This window comes from Cladophialophora psammophila, assembly GCF_000585535.1.
Source record: "Cladophialophora psammophila CBS 110553 chromosome Unknown aczJe-supercont1.27, whole genome shotgun sequence".
NCBI lineage: Eukaryota > Fungi > Ascomycota > Eurotiomycetes > Chaetothyriales > Herpotrichiellaceae > Cladophialophora > Cladophialophora psammophila.
The window spans coordinates 227,406-248,120 of NW_006912948.1; the positions used below are offsets into that span (position 1 = coordinate 227,406).

Below are 20,715 nucleotides of genomic sequence, written 5' to 3' on the forward strand. Positions count from 1 at the left end.
CACACCACCAGACACAATTCAACCCTATGAATTGATCGATGAGCTATAAGTAGTTACTGGCTTGTTCTGTTTATACTGTCCAGTCATCTCCTCCCTTTCCGTGCTCTTCCTTTCTCCCGCCCCCGTGTACTTGATGCAGGACGATCATTTCGCCCTCACCTCTTGCATTTGGGTTTGCGTTTCCGTGTGCATGTATTCTGCAGTGGGGTGCTGTTGTTAGTGCTGACTGTTGGTCATTAGTCGCCCGGAAGGAAAGGGACTCGGGACTATACATAATTGCGATTGCGTTACCGGTACCAACTCACTCACCCACTAGCGAACTACACCCATGGGTATCTATACGCAGCTTGATGTAGAGGAGGACACAGGGATGGTGCCGTCGCCGCCACCTTGGCCGTCCACGGATGATATTGAGACCGGGCGTATGAGGAAGGGCCAGATGGGTCAGGACGTGCTGTCAAGGTTACGGATGAGGGTGGGAAAGGTTCCGTGGAAAGAGGTGCGGGTCCTTGAGTTCTGACCATGAGATTTGAGTCCTGGTGATCCATACAGTTCATGTGCGATGAAATGTATCGGTTTGGAACAGAGATACTCGGTAGAGTTTCGTATATGCGTGTTCAGACCCTCATCACGCCCGAACCTCAGCTCAGTCTGGAGAAATTTGCTTTTTGATCCACCTCAAGAACTTCCCTGCTATGCGCATTGTCTCTGGCATTTCCACAGGATATGGTTGCGACCGACGATAGTTGCTCTCAATGGAACCAAACCCTTGACTCGTCATCACGAGGTAGACAGGGTGCACCAGGTTTGAACAGGCGACCACTGGGCAATTGTGGGCTCACCAAGTTAATCCCTGCTAGCATGGTGATCGAGAGCGCATTTGCAAGAGGCATTCATTCGAATAGGCAAGATTCAAGACTAGGGCCGTCGGCCACAGCACAAACGCGTGAGTTCCAACTCTGACCTCGACATTCAGCTGCGATTGGATTCGACATGCAATGCTCCCACATGCGGAACAGATGGAAAGCGACCCGGGTGGCAGGACATTCTGGCGTCACCCCCAGACGAATCTTGTCTGGTAGGTGCCGTGAAGCGGCCCACCCCAATGCGATCTTGATCGACAGATCAACTCTGTTTGTAGTGTCTTCGACCGCTTGAAGAGGGATGTTTGAAGCCATGGCCACAACCAGCATCCCCAGGGCTCCAATAGCGAAGCGTCTTTGAAGATGGCAAGATCGTGTAGGGGGGGGTTGCAGCACGGGTTTGGTACCATGTCCTCTAGTCTATGGCCACGGCCACGGTGCGCACCTTCTCTGCCATGCAAGCATGCATGTTTTGGTCCTGTCTCTACCGATGTTTGACCGGAAAGGAGCGTCGACTAATATGTGGAGCATCCTGCATCGATTTTTCTTTTCCTCCAGTGATGTGTGTCTATTGGGTGCAGATTGGCGCAACAATGGCAGCGTTCTAGGTACCCAGTAAGGGGCTTGGGGACGTGCAAGGATGTGGAACAACTCTTGTTAGGCGTGTCTGTCCCTCGTAAAGGCTGGTGGGCGAGGATTTTGGCGCACCACTGCTCAGATTGCCGGTGATATGTAGTCGGTTCTCCAGTCAGCAATGCTCGCTTAGGTTCTAGGTTCGCTTTCTTACTTCATTCTCGTCTGCCCCTTCCCAACCGCATAGCTGTCCTCATGTCACTGTCCATGTACAATGCCCCCTGTGGATCGCACCTGATGAAGCCGAATTCATTGCCACAGTTGTTCAGATGAACGGGATCGAACTGTCTCGAGGGGCAGGCCTGCAGAGCAGGGAAGAGGGTGCGCACCAACAAGGAGAAATTTCAACTGACCAGGTTGGCCAACAAAGATGGAAAGGAATACGAAGCCGAGCGGAGACCAGAAACTAGGAGCTGCGGCACCAGCATCTCGTCGGGTCTTTTACGTCACGACAATGTTTGCTCGTTGCAGTCTTGGATCAACTTGGATCAACCTGGATCAACCTGGACGCGGCCAAAGTGGCCAAAGCAGCCCCGACGACAGTAGCGCAGTTTGCGCAGTTGAAGGGCCTGCCGAAATGCCTGCGACTCCTGTCATCGACTGGCGCCGATTGGGTTCCCTCGACGACTTCGTATTCTCATGCATCTGTCAAGTGTCAAGCCAGACCACTTGGCACTTTGAGCCTTTCAGCTCGCAGAAGCACCGTGAAACGACTGGAGCAACTCTCCAGGCTCTCTTTCACTTCCCCACTATCGTCCAGATTGATCGACTTCGCCCGCGATCAGCTCTCAGTTTTCTCGGATTTCTTGTGATGGAGCGACGGCCTACTGTGTGCTGCATCCAGCACCCCTCTCCAGCCATACCTCTGTACGGTGTGCATTGCTGGACCGCTGAAGAGAATGAAATGGTGGTCTGCACAGGCCACACACCCCAGAAACCCACCGCTGGGACGGTATATGGCCCTTGTATGTGACTATGACTGGCATCCTGCACACATGCAAGGTGACCAGGATCCCTATGCACCCCCCCGCCTTTGCCTCCTCCTCTCTGCCAGCCTCATATTTCGCACCACGTTCGTATCGTGCGTTCTCCTTCCTCTTTCTCTTTCTTCCAGCAATCAAAACTTCTCTGATGTTGACTTTCCCACAATCGTCTCCATGTTGAAGCAACAGCAGCAGACGGAAGTCGTGATACTGAGACGAGCTCGTCACCATGGCGAATATGACCTTTGCAATGCCCAGCATTCCTACCTTGAACCAAGACTTTGACGATGCCAGGGACGAGTTCCTAGACCAGCTCGCGGACGAGGACCGGAATGCCTTTCGTGGCGTGGACACACGTGAACAGCTACACAACTATACAGCGCAGCTCGCCGAAGCGTCTCAATTCAAGAAGAGACCCGCTGTGAAGATACTACGGATAGTAGTGTTGCTAACTGAGGCCCTTGCGCCTTGTTTCGAGGCGCTTGAGCTTGTCACACAGGGCGTCTCAGCGTGTGCCTCTATGGTCTGGGGATCTATATCCCTAATTCTCAAGGTTAGAAGGTCCATTTCCCCCCTGTGTGACCAAGTGTTGAACCATGAAAGATGGCAAGCCCCTTTCCCGCTTTCTTCGCCAAGCTGGGTGATCTCTTGCAAGAAGTGTCGGCACATATTCCTCCTTACCGAAAACTTCTCGAACTCACCAAATCGGACGCTTCTCCATGTGAACGGCCACCGTGGAATGATGCACTGAGCTTGTCTCTTCACGGGTTATGCGCTGATCTTTTCGATCTTTTCGGCAACCTGGGTAAAGTCTTTACCCAAAAAGACGCACGTATGTTACCCTCCTCTCTCCTCAGGAAGTATATAACAGGATATAGGACTGAAGAAAGCATCTTTGGTTGTTCCTAATCTACTTTGGCATCCTTTCGAAGCTCGGTTCGAAAACTTCCTGAAGAAACTCGCCGTCCACACCGAAATTTTGGACTCAGAGATGCTTGTACTGGCCCAGAAGCCTATGCAAGCTGTGCGTCCCATTCATGAGATGCTGTTGATCCATTCACAATTGTCTTTGGAACGAATGCCCGAACACAATGATATCCTTAGGGAGGTGAATCAAGGAATGGGAGTAGCCCCCAAAAGTAAGTTCCTCATTCAAGGCGATATGGGGACCATTACCAAGTCTTCTAGGTGAGCTAATTGACCGCATCTGGAGGTGGTTGTGCCCACCATCATTTGCCGATGCTTTGAGGGGGGTGTGTTCTCTTCGTCAAGAGGGCACGGCAAATTGGCTATTCAAGCTCCCAGAATACAACTCCTGGTTGACAACCTCTCAGGGCATGGACGGGCCATACGAGTGGCCTGCCCCTTGGCTCTGGGTTAGAGGTCAGCGTTCCCTATTCCTTGCTAGCACTCGACACTGATGTTGACCCTGAGCATAGGGGTGCCCGGAACCGGCAAGACCGTTCTTGCCTGCGCAACGATTTCTAAGCTCTCAGAGTTAGCCTATCAGAAAGCTAATGGCTCGAAAGTCATCTCGTACTTCTTTTTCGACCACGATAACCCGGCGCGGAACTCGATTCGCTCTGCGTACGCGTCTCTGCTGGCCCAGGTCCTCGACCAATGCTCCACGTCCCCCGATATCCTTGATTTGTTCAGCTATGCTATGACTCGAAGGACTCGAGGACAAGACCTTGCGACAAAAGATGACATGGCTGACATACTTAAACTCTTGACACCCCTGTTGCAAGATTGGTACATCGTCATAGACGCTGTAGACGAGTGCGCCGCGTCAGAATCGTTCCTGAGAAACCTCTTAGACCTGAGGTCTGCTGGGAGGCCCAGGATTCTGCTATTCAGCAGACCAAATGTCAGCTACCTTCACCGAAACGTACCTGCTGCTGACACGATCACCGTAACGCCCGAGCTTGTGAACGCCGATCTGCGCTGCTTTCTCTCAGTCCATCTCGAGGAAATGCAAAACTTGGATCTCTTCCCCCGTGGTGCAGACCGTGACGAACTGATCTGTTTTCTTCTCACGGGTGCTGATGGCGTGTTCAAATGGGCGCAACTCATGATTATCTATTTGAAGTCAGACGTTCTGGACATTTCGTCCCGGATGAGACTAATCAGAGACCTCAAAAGACCCGAAAAGCTTGAAAATATGTACATGCGCATACTTGAGGTGATCGCACGGAAGCCTCGAGTTGAGCAAATCTTTGCAAGGCGCCTATTCGTGTGGCTTGTCTTCGGCAAAGGCGTCGGTCGTCTAGACCAACTCCAGGACCTCCTTCAGACACTGAAAGGGAAGGTAGCCTCAGATCTCACTTTGGAAGAACAGAGAAGCTACGCATCCAAGTTTGCCAATTTTGAGGACAGCATAGTTGCGATCTGTTCGAGCCTGGTTGAGCTGAGGTGGTCCGAACAAGAGCCTCGACGCAGGGTTTGCCGTTTCGATCATTACTCCGCCCATGAATTTCTCAGGCTGAGGTGTTCCCAAACTTGCGTTGACGCTGATATCGGAGTGGCAGGCACCAAATACCTCCATCCCCCGAGGTTTGAGGCGGAATCCGAGTTGCTAATGGCCTGCTTTCAGTATCGCCAGATGCAGCAGTTTCACCGGCCGTCTTCCAGGAGCTCTTTCCAAGCAGTGTCCTATACTATCTTAGACAATACTCGACCGTTCCTGAGATACGCCACCTTATTGTGGGTGGCACACCTAAAACAACCATCGAATGCTACTGGAAAAACACTTGACGCCCTCATACAAACGTTGCGTACGTTCCTCGCTGATGGCGCGGGCATGCTGGCCTGGGTCGAAGCACTTTACATCTACCAAGCAGACACCAAGAGGATATTTGACGACTTAGGTCGATGGGCGTCCAAGCTACCCACCGGTCCCACCTCGTCCTCCGGCCCATTTTCACAGAAGCTCAACGAAATTGCCCACCTTGTACATGCTTTGGTTAGAGACCTCCATCAGCTGGACAAGGCGGGGAAGGCTAAACTCTTGAGAAATCCGGGTCAGCTCTGGACTGAAATCACGGCGTTCAGCAATAGTCCATTCTTCGCCCGACCGTCAGCGACTACTGCCCCGCAAGCAGCGCCGGAGGGAAACAGGCTATCAAGAGGTAGCTCAGCTCCTTTTGCCCAAATATCTCGTGAGAAGGCTGACGAAGACATCTTCGCTATTCTGAAAATTTGGCCTTCTGCGGTATTCGACAGTGCAACAAAGAACGGCTACTCGCCCAATGCTGGTGAATCCAGCGGAATGTATCAGGGATGGATTGCTCAATATCAGCTATGGAGCATACGGCCCGCCAACCCCGTTCTTAATGAAGAATGGGATTTCCCCCTTGGCGTGCAGGAGATCTCATCCTATGTCGCTATTGCCCAGAGTGGATCTACCACTAATTGCCTGGGATTCTTCAATTCTGCTTCCGCCGAGGCTGATACTGTTCCCATCAACCGGCAATTCCCTATCAGTATCGGCCAGAATCTCGACATGTTCACCGTCCTGCACAAAGTTTATGCTAGTCACAGAAATCATTTGTTTTCCCCTGAAACTTGTCGGACGAATCCATGTAATTGGTATTGCAAGCGACTCCCGATTATCTATGACGCCAGGTCTGTTTCGGTGTTCCAGCCTCTGGATCGCTGCGTCCAAGACTCTCGCAGTAGTGGAGTTGCTTCAAGGGAGAGTCGTACCGTGTTCAAAGCTGGGAGGCCAGCAGCCTCCCGGATCTTCGTGCACAATGACCTGGTCATTTACCAAGGTGTGGCAAGCAGCAATTATGATAGAGGACTAGACCACTACAGCGGCGGCTTCGTGAACGAGAGTTCCTTCATGGCAATTTTCAAGGTGGAAGCTTATGGCCGCGGTTGCAGCGTCAAAGTGATCGCCGTTCTGGACGGCCTGGACTTTGCAAATGTCTTCAACAGTTGCACTTTCCATCCGACCCTGCCGTTAGTCGGACTCATTTGGCACACTGGGATATTCTACCACTGTGCTGCGCTCTGGAGCTTTGCAACCCCAAGTCGGGAAAGGAAATTTGGAGCTAGCTATGTTACGCCAAAAGATTTCCAGATTGATACCATCTACACCTCCACAGTGCTTGTCGATTGCGGCCCGGTTGCCAGAGTCCAGTTTTCCGGACGCGGTAGCGAACTGCTTGTCGAATTCCTCTTTCACTATCTTCCGGGCGTCTTCGAGCTCGAAGAAAGCGCTGCATATCACGCTGCGGTGGCTGCGCGCGAAAGGTCGATGAAACATAGAATCGAACAGATATCAGGGTTCTCTCGCCGAGGTTGCGGTCTAGACGGAACTCAGACTCGTTTCCCAGGTCCCCTTGGTGCTCGGCAGCAGCAGGACGGACTTGTTGTCCATAGGGACGGGGCCATTTCTCTCCACGTCTCGAAACTCGATCTGGCTCGACGGAGCGTTGTTAAGCCAACCCGAAACGTGGATTCTCGCAAGGAACAGACAGCATCGTCTCGGGCAGTGTCCAGTGATGTCGACCATCTCCGGGTTAGTGTTCGCTCACCGACAAGGACCAGACAGGACAAGATCGCGCTGATTCTGAAGCAAGCGAAAAGACCAGATCATGAATTCAGCGGGTTGATCAGAGATCCTCGGCCAACGGCTAGCACGGGGGACGTCCGAGCTATGGCGCCTTGCAGATGGATGCACATTGGCTCTCTGCACCATCAAGTACAAGATGAGACGCAAGCTCTCCAAGTGAGCAGCAGTACAACTGTGGATGCTTCCTCCTTCTCCTCTTCGTCGTCGTCGTCGTCGTCGCCGTCTTCTTCGTCTTCTTCGTCTTCTTCTTCTCCTTCCTCGCCCCCTTCTTCTCTTCTCCAAGACTTGAACCAACAACAACATGCGACCAATAGTCTGTTCTCACATCAGAAACGACTTCGATCAGCTTTAGGACACGAGCCACCCGAGGAAGCCGGACCATCCAAGAAACCCCGTTTTTGATTTGAGCTGGCTGCTGTTTTTTTTTGCACGGCGTACGGAGCACGGAGTTACGCAAGTATGTTATCACGAGGGCGTGTCTGCAATGACCGTCCTGGATAGAACTCACGAATTACATATTTGTTCGATCAGGGTACCCATATACTCATCGAGGAGATGGAAAAGGAAAAGGAAAAGGAAAAAGAAAAGTCGAAAGGGAAAGGGGACATCGGAAGGAAAAGTACATGCACACAATACAAGGACGGAGTACAGGGTTGGGGGGACATGAGGCAAACACAAATACATATCAGGTACAGACAGAAGACGAAGTTGGAACGAACCATCTTTCAAGTCAATTAATCAATCACCACCCAGGTAATATTAGTTGAACCGTTCAATTTCCGGTTCTGGCGGCCATCTCGTCTCATCTCCTCCCACCCCCATCTCACCCAATCTCTATACTCCCTGTACTCGGTTCATGTGGGGTCTTCGTGACACGTTTAATCTTGCGTGCAAATTTCCTGTCAAGCTTGTACCTTGTCGAAGGAATAGTCTAGAGCCTAGAACCTATAGACACAGCTCAGCAATCAATAGGGTGTAGCAATTAGTTTTGAAACAGAATCAACCCGGGGTTTCAAACACAAAAAAGCAACTTGGTTGAAAATTTCCCACCATATTAATGGGGCGCTCTGCACTGCATGCTAGGAATATAAGTAGATCAACCACCACCGCTGCTATCACCACACCATCATCATCACCTCCTGCTTCACATCCTCTCCCCCTCCCTCCTTTCTGTATATTCGTCTCGAGCGACGAGGCTCTCCTCCTCGCACTCTCTTGCTCTCACTGCCACGCCCTCAACGACACACTCCCCAACTAAAGCACCACCATATGCTTGCCAGGTCCCGCCGCAGCTTTCTAAGGTCGACATCTCCATCTTTTGGGTCAACGCCATCCATCCATCCATCCGCCCGCCGCCCATTGGACCCGAAACCCCCCGGCCTCTCCAAGTTGTGATGGATCAAATGCTTCCAATCTTTCACAAACTGACAGAAAAGCCAGATTTGTGCCCCATACCAAAAAAAGTACCTTGGGAATCATGTTGGATATATGTGAGAAAAATTAATTCGCCCTGTGCATCTTGTTCGGACTCGAGGGACTCTCTGATTTCCTTTTCGGCCCAAGCACAAGAAAACTTCTCGCCATGCATTGGTCGCAAGGTGGCAGAGACAGTATTCAGGATCAACAACCTGAAATATCTCTTTCTGGCTGAAGTTTCCTAGTTCATGCTTTTTTTTACTTCCCACAAAAATGACCCCCCCAAAAACCGACAGAGTGCAACCATGTCCCAAACCCAAATTGAAGAAAGAAGCAAAAAGTCGTTGCTGACACATAACCACATGACTAGACAATTTTGAAAGAAACAGAACGAGGTTGCATGAAGATCAAGAACCGAATAGACAGCAATCCACGCTATCAGACAGCTGGCAGCAGCCGTGGCCGCGCACATACTAACAAGAGATATCCATATGTAACAGGTGGTAGAAAAATAAATGATATGAGCGCCGTCCCGACAGTGCTGAGAAGTATTGTACCCAATTTGTGCGAAAAAGCGTGTTTCCAAGAGTTAAGATTCTAGGGGAGGCATCAAGGTCATTTCAAACTGATACAGGGAAGGTCGTTCGGTTTTAGTGATGGAGACCAGCTTGTAGCGCGTGAGGGTCCACGGTGCCGAAGGGTGTCATCGGCATGTCCATGTGCTCTCGAGGGTTGTGGAACTCCGACATGTCGTTCATCAACAGCATGCCATTCTCATCCAGCCCAGGACTCGGCATGGGCATATTGAGATTTTGTTTCGAATACATCTCACCCAACATCAACGTGTCATCCATAATCCCATGGTGGTTGAACATGTCTGCCGAAGCGCTTCTGTGCAACGCCGACAAAGGTGGCGAGTGGTCGGCGATGACGGGATCCGGATGACCCATGTGCGGCATGGGAGACACCGAACTGGGCATCATGGTATGGTCAACCATGGGAGAAGGCGACAAGAATGGCCCGCTGAATTGCTGTGGGGTGCCAAACTCAGATGCCGGCATAGGTGGTTGAGCTGGGTTTGATGGGAAGAAGCCTGGGCTGGCGAATTCCGAGGGTGAGGTGGCTGTGGCAGACATGGGCATTTGACGGAAGTCCATGCCGTACCCAGCAGAAGTATCGATCTGCAAGCTTGGCCCCAGTGGGGCCTGGACAGGATGCTGTGGCATGGGTTGGAAGAGGTTGTGCTGGTCAGGGGCCAGTTGAGGCGAAGGCTGTTGTATATGGAACGTTGGCATCGGTCCGTGGAGCATTGAAAAGTCAATGGCAATGGGGACAGACCGACTCCTCTGTCGCTTGTGACCCGGATGCATCCGTCCAGGATGAAGGTGATGCTGTACGCCGAACTGTTCTTGAAACATTCCGACATGAGGAGGTTGAGGCCGTGCGAATTGGACATTAGGTTGAGACGCAGGCCGCACAATTCCCATATTCGGGGAGACTGGCGCCGATGCAGGCATGGCATTAATGTCGAACGGGTTCAGCCGGTTCTGGAACGATTCGAGCGAGACCAATTTGGCAAGCTGACCGCTCAGCACCTTGGGATGCCCTCCTAGATGGTGAACCAAGATCTGAGAGGCTTGTTGGTCTTCGGTGAAGTCACCACACTGGTAAAACCCCCCAGAGTTGGATGAATCCATGAAGAAGTTTGGCGGCCTGTTCAACTCAATGACAAGCCCACTTGGTCTCGGCGGAGCCCCATTTGCGGTTGGCGCCGTATCCCCGGGTTCTAACTGGATGGACTTGATAAAGGCAAAGGGAAATTCGATCTTGTAACCGGCCGAGTCGTTGTTGATGTAGTAGGTGATGCATGCCTTGTCGGGGGAGTAGAAAATAACCAGATCCATGGCGTTCTGGCCCACTCGACGCCAAGTACCGATGCTCAAAGACCGACAGGTAAAATGTTGAATGACTGCGTCCTTTGGGTTAGACAGAACGGTTCTCTGGTTCGATCGGGGCCATAACATACCAACTTTGCCTTGGCCGGTCGGATCACCATTCATCAGCATGCCGCCACCACCATACTGTGCCATTGGCCCACCAGGCCGCAGAAGCTGGCGAGGAAATGGTCTTCCAGATTCCATGGCCTGCATGGCCAGCAGCTGCCTCAAGGACTCTGGGATGTTATCCAAATCGTCGCCATTTTCTAAGCTTTTTTTCGCCAGCATCTTGATCTTTGCGCGTCGGCGACTACATCAGGCCGTCAGCACTAGACACGTCTCCGTTGCCATGAACCATCTGCTTACCTGTTCTGGAACCAAATCTGGACGGATCGTTCGGTCATGTTGATCTCTTGAGCGATACGTTCACGAGTGGCAGCCGTGGGAGTGGGATTCTTGTTGAATTCCATCTCCAAGGTCACCAATTGCTCTTGTGTCGCCCTCTGTCTCTTTTGGTTTTTCTGTTGCTGGGTCAGAGTGCTCTTGCGAGGAGGACGGCGAGGCGCCGACGCGGACCCTTGAGTCGTGGAACTACTCGAGGCCGGCGTGGTTTGCGTGGGTTGACTGGCGTTGGGAGAAGGAGTGGATTCGACCGAAAGGTCGAGGTCTAGGTCAGTCGGGTCCGAGGACATCAAGTCCATTGGATCGACTTTGATGTCGGGGTTACCCATGGTGGAATGTTTTCGTGTCTCTCTGGTTTGGGGCCGTTGGGAAAAGGATTGAAATGCTCGTAGGCAAGGTGGGTAGGGAGGTTGGCGTTGCTTCGTTAGGTGGGAAAGGGTTTCCGATGGCTGATCCGAGCAGCGAGATGGGAAATGACTTCGTAGCCCAGCAAGTTCGACGTCTCCAATGCTCGCGCTGTTGAAAGGGGTGGGGGGGGGTTTGTGGGTAAAGACTGTATTGGAGCGAATGGAAAAATAGAAGCAAAGAGCTTAATGAATGTGGTTCGAGGGCCTTGAAGGAGTGAAAGGCGCACTCGAGGGTTGATGATTGAACAACAAGAGAATGAAAGAACGTGATACAGAGAGATAGAAGAACGGTAGAGAATGGGTCAAAAGCGACGGTGAGGATGGGAAGGGGAAAAAAAAGAGAGGGAAAGACGAGACGACAAGAGCAAGACATTAAGGGAGGCCGCGAGCCCAGTCAGGCGAAGGGTAGAGGAAGCGGTAAAGAAAGGCAAGCGGTGCCAGCGGTGTCAGCGGTGCCAGCGGCGGCTGCTGAGTGGTCATCCCAGGGCCACCAGGGCCTTCTGGGCCTCTCGGACAGCCAGGAGTCAGGAACCACGCCCCCCCCTTCCCTCTCCAAAACCCTTTAAGCCGAGCACCAATGCAGGTACAAGAAGGCCCCAAAAACTCAAAAGCCGCACGGGCCCCTGGTCGTGTTGGCGGGGCGGCTCCTGGACGGGCTTAGTACCTCATTCTAGCTAGAAAGGGCGTCATTAGCGGCCCTGATGCCTCGTTATCCTCCCAGAATCTGACATGGCGCTTTTCTAAGCGTCCCAGGCAGCAGGACCACTATCCTCCAGCTGGCCTAGCCGCTCCTGCTAAAGGCCCAATGGTCAACCTGGTTTGTCCTGAGCGCCCAGGCGTCGCACTCGCTCCCCTGGAGGAGCTCGCCAGGGCCTCGTCTGACGCGCCCAAGGGAAGCACCACAGGATCAGTCAAAACACCCCATGTCACAACATGGATTCATGCTGTCCGTCTCACCCACCTGGTCATGCTGGCCGGGCTGTTGAAAACCGCGCCCAGGCATCCTGATTGGCTTCAACTGGCTATTGTTCCGAGTGCTTGCCACAAAAAGGGAGGTTGCACACAACGCAACCAGCTCGTGACTACTTGATACTTGGGACGCCAGGAAGAAGCCTTTGATACAGGTATCCCGTGAGAGCGAATATTTCTGGTGCTAAGGGAACCGTTGCATTTCAATCCGACACCCACTGTAACTCGGCTGGCACGCGTCCGAGACACCATACTCACGCTTAACTGCAGCCGCCGGCACAGAAACCGCTGCCAACTTAGGATATCCCCCGGCCTTTTCGACAGCAGAGCGCCCACCATCATTCGAGAAGCTGGGACGCCGGCCGCCTTTGTTGTCCTGAGTACCGAGTAGAGAGCCCTGCCACCCTATCGAGCTCCCTTCTCGTATTCCATAGGCAAAGCCGTAGCCATGGTCGATTTCGATCGACCATTCAAACCAGGTCATGAGATGCTTCTCGAAACAATTCGTGCGGAGCCCATCTCGTCTGTGTCCCATGCTGATCACGTTTGATTCGTATAGTCAGTGCACCGTTACGACGGCACCAATAATGCAGACAAACGAACTCGGGTTCTTCGAGCGTGTGTGCAAGAGCCACGAGAAGATCCATGATTGGCCACTCCGGCCAAGGCCTTCATCTCTGGTGAGCACCATGACGGCGGCTATGATTCGCCACAGAACAATCGCAAATGCTTCTACAAGTACTTGTTAGGCTGCACGAGGTCGTCATGAACAAGTCTGTGCTGCTCGGGCCAGCAGTGGCGCCTCGTCCAGCATCGACGCGCCAGCTGTCTCACACATTGCATTGGACAGCCTGGTGAGCCTAACCGTCGACAGACAAGTCAGTGGGATGCACGAGAGGCGACAAGATGCCTACGCCGAAGATGGTCTCACACTCATATGCGTTGTAACCCTGGGCAAAGTGCATCTTGTCGTTGAAGGATTGGTGTATTTGGTCAGACGGGCTCGGGAGAAGACATGAGGTGTTGCACATGCCAGGAGCTATGGGCTGATTCTCCCTAGCATCCGCCAGTCCATGGATTTTTTGTCACTGCCAGTAAAATGTGCTCTACTCGGGTCTCAAAGGCCCGACTTCGCCACAGTGCTTTGGTTTGTTTTTTTTTGGGGGGGGGGGAGAACGGGCGGGTGGTGGAAGCCTCGTTGGCCACGAAGAATCCTCTAGTCTGAACCTGGTTGATGATAGATATATACACCCATGTACGTCCATATATTTCTCACAGATCATGTTGCTTGAACACATCATACTGTGCTCCGTATAGAGCACGAAGGAAAGGTCAAACCGAGCAAGGCGTAGGAACCTTCGATAAGAACAGATAGGGGACGGAGGTTTGCGCAATTGAGACCAAACCAGTTGAGGCAGGAGAGCTGGAGCTGAGCAGTGGTCTGACGAGGCTAACTCTTGGGCGTGGCAAGTGCTCCAGATACGAGATGGCTATTCCGTAGAGGGCTGTTGGCACGATGCTAGAGCTTTCTTTTCTTCGACGGTTGACTGTGGCACCACGCTGCCGAATCGCCCGCATTGAACAGCCCAAGTGCCCAAATCGATGAAGATCTAGTGCTGCATGAGAACTGTGTGGCTTGTTTCCCCTTTACTCCGCATTATTGCAGTGACGCCTCCTTGGACTAATGTCAGGTACCCGGTCGCGGTCATTGGAGGACATGCTCGCCAGGTCCCCGAGCAAAGTGGTCCGTCCAGCGGAAATGCCAGGATCCAGGATGGAGGATGTCTGAAATGCTGATGAATTGACAACGGAGAGTGGAAAGAAAAACTCTTCACCACGCGTGAAAAGTAGACTGTATCCTTCTGCTGTCATGAGACACATACTCCGTATCTTTTCCGTGACGACTGAGGCTTCGCAAGAGTGGAAGAAAAAGATGGTCCTTGTCTGGTATCCCAGGCGGATATAAGCCCACGGGAACTCACCACCGTCAGTCCTTGATATTCCGTACAAGTACATCATCCGACCCCCCCGGCCAAATGGGCGGCAACTGAAGCAATGGAGAAGCAAGGCAACAAAGACAGTGCGTGGTGTGAAACGACACGGCACAGAAAGAATTCTCTCTCGAGGGGCAGATGCTAAGTACAAATGGTGTCACGTTGGAGCGACTTCTTGGCAAGGGGCTTCGGATGCACCAGTGGCGGTGTGTTTCCATCAAAACAACTTGAATCTTTTGTCTTTCTCATACCTGTTGGAGACCCGTGCACTTCTCCGTGCTGTACCTAGTCTTAAACAAGTTTCTTCAGAGCTATAGCATGACTAGCGATCTTCGCTGAAGCGTCGCATGGGAGTCGACTGCCACCGCGTACAAGTAGCAAAGTACAAGGGTGGCGGATTCTTGCCCCCTTACTTAGGTATAGGTACTTGTACGCTTGTCTCACCTGAAGCCCCATCTTATACCTAAAGCAGGCACTCCACTTGACCATACGGAGTATCATCATGCACGGAATCGATAGCACGGATCCCCCTGCCTGTAGCAGCTGAAGTCGACGCATAAGAAAACCCGAGGCGGCAATTGCGCACTAGGCAAATATCGACAAGGTGGAAGCGGACAGTATGTCCTCTGGAGTGTATTCAATTCTAGCTGCTCGCTATATGCATGCCCTGCAAGTCCATCCATGTCCCAAAGACCCTGTCCCATTTTCTGTCATAATTCAGTGCTCGTACTCCGTACATATTCATACTCATTCTTCGTTCAGAAAAAGAAACAAAAAACAAAACAAAACAAAAACCAAAGCGTCTCAGGGGTATTTTTTTTAGTCGTCGCCCATATCTCTATCGTAGCAACTCCTGGCTCCTGCGCACCGCGCCAAAGCCCCTGCTGAACAATTCGCCAATATCGATAGACTTGCGCTGCTGCGACAGCTGTACTTCGCTCATTTCGTGACTGCTCCCGTCTGTTGGATTCTGTGGTCTCTTCGTACTGGGGCCTGCCCTGGTGCTGACCCCCGAGTCGTTCCTCTTCATCTTCGGCTTTCGCCCATCCGTCATGTCGCGAGGCTTGTTGAGTAATTCCTCCACTTGTGCCTCCCGTTCAGCTTGTTCGGCGGCTTCCCGGGTCAGCTCCAGACTTGACTTTTTAGTCCCTCTGTCCCAACCCTGTTGCAAGAGATCTGCCGCAGCCTCCTCGAAGCGCTTGCGAACCTCTCTATCTCGCTCAAACCCCTGAAAGATGTCCACGTCGCTGGGCCAGACAACCGTGCTGATTGCTTTGATGGTCACTTCAAGCAGACAAACGGCCGAGATGGTCCACAGCAATGTGATCCACCAGAGAAGATTGCGCCCGAACCGATCCAGCAGGGCGTGGTTGACGCTGTACACAGGGTTGAATGGGTAAATGCTCGACAGGATGAGGTTCCACAGCCACCACCCGCCCACTGACAGAAAGATCGCTACCGCTGCCATCACCGACTTGTTGTGCAATTCAATAAACTGCAGTTTCAAAGAGATGATGACGATACAGGCAGTGAAGACGAGTGACCCGAAAGCGTACAGGTCCTGGTCTCGAGTAAACCAGGCAAGCCCATATATGCCGTAGATCATGAAGTAGACAAGAACTGCTTCACAAACCGCCAGTGTAGCCCACCTCAGATAAACCCAGAAGCTGAATCCACGATCTTGTTGGCCATAGTTGTAAAGTTCCGGGACCGCCAGCAACGTGGATGCCGCCAAATCCTTCTCGAAGACGCCCAGAAAGATCACTGGAAGAGACGTAAACAGTGTGTTGAACATGGACAGACTCCAGGGCTCGTACAAGCTGGTGCCGGTGTAGCCGTTCCATCGCTGATACAGGGCTTGGGCACTGTAGAACATCATTTCCTTCCACAAAGTGCCGAGAAGATACTTGCAGATTCGAACATAATTCCATCGCCCATGCACGAGCAGCAACTTCAACAAGAAGCGGAATTGCGCAATCGAATAATCTGAAGTTCGCGCAGCTTGGAGGCCTTCCTTACCGGCAATGCCGATGCCCAGATGCGCCTCTTGGATCATGGCAATATCGTTAGCTCCATCCCCAATAGCCAATGTTACAGAGCCCTTGACTTTGGTCCTGATGGTTCGGACAAGGGAAGCCTTCTGACTTGGGGACGCTCGGCAACAAATTACAGAGTCAGCACGGATTGCGACATCTGTGAACAGCGCCCTCGTCGCGCGGTCTGCGTGGATAATGGTCAGAGTTTGTCCATCAACAACCAGTACCGAATGCGCCGTCTTCTCGTTGCAAATCTGGGCAAAAGCCTGGGCCATTCGATTGTGCAAGTCTCCGAGCTCGTGATCAAGGACAATGACGGTAGAATAATCCTTAATCAATCGGCACGAGTGGCCAATGTTAATGGCGGTCTCGCGTTTATCTCCAGTAAGCATCCACATCTTGATGCCGGCTCTGCGGAATCGATCAATAGCATCAGGAACCCCCTGCTGAAGTTTGTCTTCGATTGCGGTGGCTCCAAGCAATTCCAATTTCGCCTCGAGCAGTTCTGCTGCATGTTCAATCTTTTCCTGTCTATCCACGATGCTTGTTGTAGCAGACGAATAGACCTCCTTCCAAGTTTTGTATTCATCATCGGTGAGGTAACGATATGCATACAGGAGAGTTCTAAGGCCTTCAGTCGCGAAGTCATCAATGTGCTGGAAACAGCGTTCGAACACAGCATTCTCGTCTAGAATGAGGCTTTCGTCAACAAGATCTTCTGTACCATCGGCTTGCATGGAAGCACGAGGTGTCGGCTGAGGCGAGTATTGCGCTCTCCCACCGTAGCTTTCTGATTTGCGGGATGAAAGTTGCATGGAGGGTCGCGATGAGTAAAATTGAGAGCTTTTACGTCGTTGGGAAGTGCTTGCATCCTTTTCGCGCTCTTTTAACCAAAGATCAATGCTGTCTCGCGCAGTCCGAGAACGGTCGAAGGAGAAGCCACTGGGTCGTGGAGAAGCTACATAGCCGGAGCTTGAGCGCCGACTTAATTGAGTGCTGCGCCTCCTCAATGCTTCTTGCGCTTCAACGCTTTTCCGCTGACTGGCTCTCCTTTGCACAGCTTGCACATTCGAAGCTGCCAGATCTGCCAAACGCAGGAGCTTCCGAATAGTGCTATCCGCGCCCTTGCTGATCAGGCATATGCGTTGGTCGGGGAAGCGAACAACGACTGACATTCGCTTCCTAGAGCTAGAAAATTCAATAACGTCCAGCACTTCGTACTTTTCATAGACAGGAGAGTCCTCGTCCCCATCAGAATAAGTCTTGATCGTCACTGTATTAGAGTGTCGGTCAGTCACGATGTAGCCTAAGTCTTGCGCTGCTGTCACCAATGCCAGTTCATCCGGTGAAGCAGCCTGATAATCAATATTGCCTTCATCATCTTTCTCCGGAATACAAGTGTGACATAGAGCCAATGAAAGAAGAAAAAATCGAGCATTGCGGGCAAAGACAGTATAAGGCCGCCGGTAGATGTATTCGAGGAGATCTTGTGTCTTGCCTGATTCCATGGTCATGTCGAGGCCGTTTGAGGCTTTCCACTGTGCCTCTTCAGTGGCATAGGCTGGTTTGGTATGGTTGACAGTCCCAGTCCTAGTTGATGCAGTTGATTTCCGAAGAGCCCTAGAGAAAGACATCCTCTGCTTCTTCTCCGAACGAGGTTCCTTCCCTTTGCCGCCCCGCTTTTTGTGCCAGAGCTTCTCACGACCGGCCCCATCTGCAGCTTCGTCTTGCAGGTCGAGATCATGCAACCACGAAGTGCCACCAATGCTCATTTTCCGAAACTTCATCGAGTTATTCGTGAGCGTTCCAGTTTTGTCGGAGAAGATGTAGCTGACCTGCCCTAACTCTTCGTTGATTGTCGATGTATGTGGTTCCATTGGAGTGTCTGATTCGGGATCGTACATATCCACATCATTCATCAAGAACATCTGGGCCAATTTGACGATTTCAAGTGACACGTACAAGCTCAGAGGGAGCATTGTGTTCAACATGATGATGAAGGAGGTTAAAACATGGCCAAAAGGCACCTTCGCGTTTTGAAGATACCACGATTTCTCCTCGGTCGTCTGACGCCAGATCTGATAAGCCACGGTTAGGATTATAGCCATGAAGATGACGAGCGATGCCACAAAAATGACAACTCTATTGACCTTAGCCTGCAAGGTCGGTGCCTTTGTGCGTGGAGTCTTGTTGGCGTTCATGCGTATCTTACATTCCTCGCCAGAATAGATGGCCAGACCGACTGCAGATGGAGTGTTGCGCAGCACGCTGCCACGATACAGGATCTCCGAGTTGGTCAGCGGGAGTGTCGTTCCGTTGATCGTTACCCTGCCATCGAATTTGTAGAGGTCAAGGTTTGGGTCCTCCACCACAAAGTCGGCGGGCAGCCTGGCGATGGCATCTGGATCTCGACAAGCTGCACTCACTTCGGCCACAGGTTTCTTGGACTTAAGATTTGTTTCTCCATCGAGGCTTTTTGTTTCGACGTAAGCTGTGTCTGTGGCCTCATCCGTATGAAGTAGTATCAGGTCGGCAGGAATACCAGCATCTCGATTTAACAGTACAATGTCGCCAACTCGTACTTCGCTCCATGTCTTTTCCTGCCACACTGTATTAGCGGAGCCAGATGGAGCAATCCTGAGGACCTGAGTGACTCTTTCATTTTCCTCTTTGTCCAGGCGGCGTCTCCTGATATCGTCATATCCTTCTTTGGCCATGGACAGAGCGACAAAGATAAGCAGAGGGATGATGGTGGTGTATGTGCCAGTTGTACTCAGACCGGGTATCATCTGGAGAATAGAAACGCACAGAAAATAAAAATTGGCAAGTTTTCCAAATTGGGCGACGAGCTGTTTGGGGACAAAGTTCCAGGGTGTGTAGCGACATGAGCGAATGACGTTGCTGATGTAGGGCTTCCCAGTCCTTTCGTCGAGGGCGTGGTCGGCTTCTACTACATTCACCCTGATATGTCTTCCATCAACACTGGGCAGAATATTGTGTGCTCGAATAATGCTATCCCGAAACTGCTGGTAGTTTTCTGTGAGCCGTTTGAGCAGGGTCATTCGAGAATGATGTTTGGACATCCACCGTCGATACAATGGGAGCTCTAGATCGGAATCCGACAGCCGCACAGGTTTGGTCGAGCGCGCATCAGTTTCTTCTTCTGCTTCCTCGACGGTGATTGTGGTCGAAGGTGAATCAGTCTTCTGTGCGTCGGCGGCAGCCTTTGCAGGGTCCATCTCAAATGTACCTCCATTGTCCGAAGCCTGCTTCTGGATGTTCTGCGTGAAAAGCGAGCGTCTGAGGGAATAACCCCGATTGCGACCAACAGAAGAACTCTTGAGTATGCCAGCAGGGGGACGAGCGGAAGTTTTCAGCTCTTTCGCTTGTATATCTTGATCTTTATCCGGAGGAAATTCAATCGAGAAGCGGACTTTGGATGTATCGTTGGCAGGAGGGGTCTCCAAAGGTAGGTCCGCCGTGCTTTGCACAGAGTTTCTTTCTGAAGAATGATCTCTACCAGCCCGGAATGAGTCCTGCTCATTGCTTTCGTGGGTTTGACCGCCTGGGTCTTTTGATCGGTTTACTGCCATAGCGAACGTCTCGAAGGATCTCTGGTAGAAGGCGCGAAGGGCTAGGAAGGCTTGAATGTTTCATTGGCGCAGTTCTCCCCGGGAGTCGAATCTCATTGTTGGGGCAAAGCGTGGGAGACGAAAAAGCTCCTTTGTAAAAGATTGGGTTCGACGAAGGTCAACTTCACATTCTAGAAACAAAGACATAGCTCACAAGAGGATTGCGACGCAGAAAGGAAGTGTCTCAGATTGCGCGGATGAATCTTGCGAGACAGCTGCGACCGTTTCGTGGAGAGGCGGTGGCAGTGCATAGAAATGTTGCGCAAGCAGCAAATTACCCAGTATTATTCAACGGATCTCCGTTCGGGTGAGTTTTGCCAGGGCAAGCCAGGGCCAGGGCAGCCCACCAGCCAGGAACCCTTAAGGAACCCTCCGACAGCGTGCGCGGCGGGAGCACCCTGGTGCCCCTCTGGTACGTCAAAAATGTGGGCAAATGGTGGGGGTCAAGAGGGCAGGATTGGGCCAGAATGACCGTCACTGGGTAGCACTGCGCACAAGGTGGGCGTTGATGTCACGCCCAGACGGCCTGTTACCGAGTCCACCACTCACCTCCCTCGCAGCGACATTTCCAAGCACCAGCAACCACGTTCCCCGACCGCTTCTGCGAGCAATTGCCCAAACGAGTCTGGTTCACCCTGCTGGGTCAGATCCTATTCCAACAATCAACTTCAATCGATGACGGAATTCGAGAGAACTCCGCCTCGGTACATGTGTTCGAATCAGACGTTCACAATGCACCACCCACGCGCGAGAACCTACGAGAGAGACGATGAGATCTCCATCCAACATCCTGTTTGGCGCAGTCGACGGCACGCTCCTGTCACAGCAAAATCGAAACCTCGAACACGACTCGCACACGTCCTT

General features: G+C 52.0%; 3 protein-coding genes across 3 annotated transcripts; 1 reads left to right on the forward strand and 2 right to left on the reverse strand.

The window, feature by feature from the left end:
* Positions 1 to 2,708: 2,708 nt before the first annotated feature.
* A1O5_11653 (uncharacterized protein) lies at positions 2,709 to 7,460 on the forward strand (the record flags this gene model as incomplete). The annotated part of the gene is made up of 5 exons (XM_007752225.1): positions 2,709 to 3,032; positions 3,083 to 3,311; positions 3,358 to 3,618; positions 3,668 to 3,862; positions 3,919 to 7,460. 5 exons carry the CDS (start codon positions 2,709 to 2,711, stop codon positions 7,458 to 7,460), a joined length of 4,551 nt encoding a protein of 1,516 aa, XP_007750415.1.
* A 1,664-nt stretch (positions 7,461 to 9,124) lies between these two features.
* Positions 9,125 to 11,142, reverse strand: A1O5_11654 (uncharacterized protein; the record flags this gene model as incomplete). The annotated part of the gene is made up of 3 exons (XM_007752226.1): positions 9,125 to 10,443; positions 10,501 to 10,721; positions 10,778 to 11,142. The coding sequence occupies 3 exons, from the start codon at positions 11,140 to 11,142 to the stop codon at positions 9,125 to 9,127; spliced, it is 1,905 nt and encodes a 634-aa protein (XP_007750416.1).
* A 3,879-nt stretch (positions 11,143 to 15,021) lies between these two features.
* On the reverse strand, positions 15,022 to 19,812 carry A1O5_11655 (uncharacterized protein; the record flags this gene model as incomplete). Its single annotated transcript, XM_007752227.1, has 1 exon — positions 15,022 to 19,812. One exon carries the CDS (start codon positions 19,810 to 19,812, stop codon positions 15,022 to 15,024), a length of 4,791 nt encoding a protein of 1,596 aa, XP_007750417.1.
* Between the last annotated feature and the right edge of the window lie 903 nt (positions 19,813 to 20,715).